The sequence below is a fragment of the Glycine soja genome, chromosome 7 (genome assembly GCF_004193775.1).
Source record: "Glycine soja cultivar W05 chromosome 7, ASM419377v2, whole genome shotgun sequence".
Lineage (NCBI taxonomy): Eukaryota > Viridiplantae > Streptophyta > Magnoliopsida > Fabales > Fabaceae > Glycine > Glycine soja.
The window spans coordinates 4,531,461-4,536,890 of record NC_041008.1 but is presented as its reverse complement, the minus strand read 5'-3'; the positions used below and the strand labels follow the sequence as shown (position 1 = coordinate 4,536,890).

The 5,430-nt window shown below is 26.9% G+C and overlaps 1 protein-coding gene across 1 annotated transcript; it reads left to right on the top strand.

Annotated features, from left to right (window-relative positions):
• The first annotated feature begins 4,149 nt into the window (after positions 1-4,149).
• On the top strand, positions 4,150-5,140 carry LOC114418278 (auxin-responsive protein SAUR32-like). The gene has a single exon (XM_028383544.1). It carries the CDS (start codon positions 4,409-4,411, stop codon positions 4,754-4,756), a length of 348 nt encoding a protein of 115 aa, XP_028239345.1. The 5' UTR covers positions 4,150-4,408; the 3' UTR covers positions 4,757-5,140.
• The last annotated feature ends 290 nt before the right edge of the window (positions 5,141-5,430 follow it).

Genomic DNA, 5,430 nt, shown 5'->3' with positions numbered 1-5,430 from the left:
ACCAGTCATTCACAATTTGACATTCTAAAAGAATGATAAATTTATTACCTTTATACTCAGTATTTTAAAAGTCATACATATAGTTATTTTAATCAGTTAATAATAAAAAACCTTTATATACGGGAAGTATATGTTTCCATTTAATATCAATTTTTTAGTACTATTTCTAAATTCTTATTTAAATCTTTATTTTCGTCTTGTAATTTTTTTACACATTGTTTTTTCATATAAAATAAGCTATATTTTTTTATATCTACTATTCAACTTTGTTTGTTTTAGATAATATCAATGAAGGATACCCTTAAATTGTTAAAAAAGACATTTCATATAGTATATTATCTCCCTATTTAGTCCCCTAGTTTTATAAATCTCTTTATAAATTATTGATACAAAATTGATCTTTTGAATGGTTTAGTCACTGGTACTAGAGACATGATAGATCTTGATAAATCTCGCACTTCTTTTTCATCACAAGTTTTTCACTCACTTGGAATCTAGAGAAAAATCACTCTTTGTCTCTCTTCCACTTCCGGGGTTGTTCAACTTGGGAAAATAACTCATGAATCCCAACCCGGGTCTGAAATTTTCAGATCTCTTACTTTAACAAGTTCTGTAATAACCTTTTTTTTTTCTTTTTTTGCTTCCCCATGCAGTATTATGTGTATACGACTGCTTAAGTGACCTATGTATGAAAATGATATTTTTGTTTGAAATTTGAAATACAACTTTTCCCGTAATAAAATTTGGCTGAATTTATAAAGAGATTTATAAAACTGGGGGACCAAATGTACGAATTAAATTATAAAGGGACCAAAATCGAAATTGGAGTAAAACTAGGGGACCAAAAGTACAATTTTACCTATAAAAAATGAGACCTTTACATAGAACCATTCGGACGTTGACACATGGTATTGACATGTGACAATCACACGTGACATTGACATGTGACGGTCAACGTCTGAGGTTAACGGTCAACGTCTAAATCGGGCTTCCAGGACCTATTTTACAGAAATTTATAAAATTGGGGGATCAAATTTGTGAATTAAATTATAGAGAGACCAAGTTCGAAATTGAAGATAAACTGGAGGACAAAAATATAATTTTGCATATATATATCATAAAATTATGCATATCAGTTTCTTAAAGTGCTCAATATACATTTATTTCTGCTGGTTCAATGAATCACGTGAGGGTTTCGAATTAAGCAAGGCTTTTCCATTCATAACCTGTACTTGAATTGAAAGACATTTCGTATACTTTGTTTCGTTTTTTAAGGGTTACTTTGTTTTGTTGTTAAATTTACCGATCTTCTAAAATTCCATTGCATTATCACTATCTAAACTTTGTTAAGGATACATTATACTTTTCGTCATTTATCTTAATGTTGATTTTGATTCTTTATCTTTTTAAAAAATTACTTTAATTATTTATTTTTAAAATTTTTATTAATTTAGTCCTTTAGAATCATTATTGATTTTGAAACATAATTTTAAATTACTTTTTAACTGATTCAAGATGTAAAATTTATCAAATTAGGTTCACTTACATGAAAATTATATAACCCATATAATGTTTAAACTAAAAAAAATCATAAATATGATAAAAAAAATTATATAATAAGCGACTCCAATTAGCAACTAATAACTATGCAAGTCATATTTATTAATTTATTCATCAAATATAATAAATAAATTATAAATTTAATTTTAATATGTTGTTACTATAAATTTTTTTTTATATTATTCATTAATTGAAAATCATTCTAAATATAAAATTTAAAATAATTATTATAAAAGTATAAAATTATGATTATATAATAATGTAAAAAATTCTTATAGTATTGGTATGTTTTAATTAAATTCATAAATGATTTAATTTGAACAATTTTTAGAAATATATTTAAAAATGTAAAAATAAATTGAGTCATATTTATTTTTGTTAACTTCATAATAATAGGATAAAAAAAGTCAAATTCAAATACTGTAGTACACAGTTCAAAGGGTTTTAAGGGTCCATATATCTTTATTGTCATAAAAAGTATAGTATCAAAACTTACTTTTTGTAGCAACCTATAAATATCATTTTCCCGTTTCTGTGTATTTATGTGTAATTCAATTCTTAAATGTTAATATTCAGCATTATTCGTAAGACATTTTAAGAGCAAGCAATAAATCCGTTTTGAAAAAACTTAACGATATGTCGTTTTTGTGAGTTCCAGTTTTATGTATAGTTAATGTAAAGAGTTATAAATTATAAAGTATATGTATGATTCCTTATAATTTAATGATAATAACAATATAAATATATCATTTATGTCAATATATTTATATCAAATTCTATTTTTATATAATGCAAAGATCTCGAAATTGAAATTATAAAATATGTAGAATAAAATATAACTCGGAGTAAAAAAAAATAAAGAGAAAAGTATAGAAAAAGAGAACATAAGAGTTTAAACGGAACAATAATTATGTACATTCTTTCCAAAATGAATAGTGTATTTATAAATAGAAAAGATAATCAGAATGTTATAAAAGATAAAAAAAATATAAAAAATCATAAAAAATAAAAAAAATATGAACAATCACAAATATATTAATCATAACAAAATATTAATTTTATTAGTTTTTAAACATTCTATACAATACTAAATGAATTTAGATTTTTTAAAATTTGGTCAAAATTATATTTAATTCCTACATTTTAGAAATGATAATTTTAATCATCACAGTTCTTAAATACAGTGAATCTTGTCACTAAACTTTATACTTTGTTTTGATTTGACCATGAATGAGAAAACCACCATATTTCGATCAATGACCAAAACTACCATTTTTGAAATGTAAGATTTTATTTATTTATTTTAAGAATTGAATATAGATATTAAGAATTTATAATAATTGGGGTATTTTATTTGATTATCTTAGTTATATTTTTTTTGAAATGTAAGATTTAAAATTAATTTTGACCAACCTAAGAAAATTGAAATACATTTTACCAAAAATTAATATAACATATGTCATTTATATTTTGAAAAAAAGAGAAAAAAATGTTATGTACTATTTTACATAGTGGTTTAAGGTTATAAGGTTATGTTTAGCAAAATTATCTGAAAATTTTATTGAAAGTTAAAAGTTAAAAAACATAATATTAGGTGAAATTATATATTAAAGTAATTGAAAATATAAAATTATATAAATGATAAAAAATAATAAATTGTATCTAATAAATATTTAAAAATAAAAATAAAATAAATATAAAAAAGAAAAATTAGCATTTAAAAGAAATATATCAGCATTCAATCATAAAAAAAAATCAAAATATATTAATTGTCATCAAGGTGATTAAACTCGAGAGTTTATATAAACTCATGCGAGTTTCATAGACTCGACTCGTAGACTCAATTTGTTGAGTCGTAAAAGTTTATTTTGTATAAAAAATAACAACAAAATATTTATAAATTACATACTAATTAAATATTTTAACAATATAATAAAGTAAAATAATAAATAATAAATTTTGATGTCACAAGAGTGATAGATCATTCCTACTGAGGATTTAATGTTATTAGACAATAAGAATTTTATTGTATTAAAGGTGAAAATTTTTATATTCAAAAATAACACACTAAATGAAAGTATGTGAACATTAAATCAACACAAAATAATATAAAATGATTTACATTTTGATGAAATCTTTTTAAATTGTTGACTCGTTAATATAATAAATTTCGAGAGTATACTAAATTTACTTAAGTCTACTAAAAAGTGTAAGTTTACTTAATAATAAACTCAAAAAGGATAATTAAACTCTTAACCTCATGAGAGTTTATAACCATAATTATCACATAAAAGAGATTAACCAATGAATCTATTTACCAAATTTACAAGATATGATATGATCATCACAAGTGTCCTTGATGATAGGGCCCAACAAATCAGATTCCAACTAACTTTTCCTATTTTCCCTCTAACTTCTCAGAGTGACACGATTGACCCCAAAAAATGGCGATCATCATCATCCACTCCAATCAAACGGTCTAGACAAGTCCCACTTGTAGTCCTAAACCTAGAGCCCATATTTAGGGAAAAATTGCTCTCTCTCTCTCAGACACACACTCTACTTTTTGTCCTATATATCATCAGTTTCAGGTCTTTGGCATAGCATGAGTACTAGTTTAGTTTCTTATTATCATCATAATCAGTCATGTCCAACAATCCAAGGTCTCTGAATTACTCTTCCCTAACCCGTTCCAACATGGCAACAACAGGCTCAGAACCTTGGTCCTTTTTTCTCATCTTCGTCTTCCTGTGACTTTTTCTTTCTTTCAAACATAAAAAAACAAACTTTTGAGTCTTCCTTTTTTCTTGTTTCCTTTGTCTTTCTTTCTTTCTTGGTGCCAGAAAAAATGGGTATAGGGGAGAAGAGTTCGAGCAAGAGTTTCAATCTGCACCATCGTGAAGTGAAGAATAAGCAGCAAGAGTTCAGAGGGGTCCCAAAAGGGTGCATGGCAATCAAGGTTGGTCAAGGGGAAGAGCAACAAAGGTTCGTGGTGCCTGTGATTTACATCAACCACCCTCTCTTCATGCAGCTTCTGAAAGAGGCAGAGGAAGAGTATGGCTTTGACCAAAAGGGCACCATCACCATCCCTTGCCATGTTGAGGAATTCAGAAACGTTCGTGGCTTGATTGATAGGGACAAGTCCCTTCATCACCACCACCACCACCACCACCATGTTGGGTGCTTTGGCTTCTGAATTCTAGTAAAAAAGTCCAAGGTTTTAGAAACGACAACATCGAGGTTTTCAGAGTCTTGTTCACAATTTCCTATGATATTAAGAATCCCGATGAAACCGCAATCGAAATTTAAAACTTGGATGAAAACCATGAAAGAAAGAATTGATCTTGGGCTAGAAATCACCACCCCTTTAGTTTTTTTTGAAGGATTTTCTCATGTAAATTCCTAGATTTTAGACTTTTTTTAGTGTTTGGTTTATGTGAAAAGGAAAAAAGCCTTCTTAGGTAGGTGATGGCGAGGACAGCTGAACAGAATGTTGCTTCTTCCAATTGTATTTACTTTTTTATTTCTATATTATTAGGAATCGTAATGGAAAAAAGAGATGCTATTCTTTTCTTTTTCATTTCTTTTCGTGAAGATTTTTTCACGCGCTGGAATAATGGGTACACCACTCTTTCGGAAAAGAGAGAAGAATTGGAAAAGAACGGTAAGTAGGGCCGAAATTTTGTTTCTTTTCCTTTCTTTCGAGTCACTGAATTCTCCCTAATCAAATTGGTATCTCTATCTCACTGTAATAGATGGGGTAATGTTCTAATTAATTATTAAGTTCTTCAATTATGATTACAAAAAATATCTGTTACTGTAACTGATGGGGTTTTTGAATTGGGGTTACATGCCTAATTATGTTCTGAT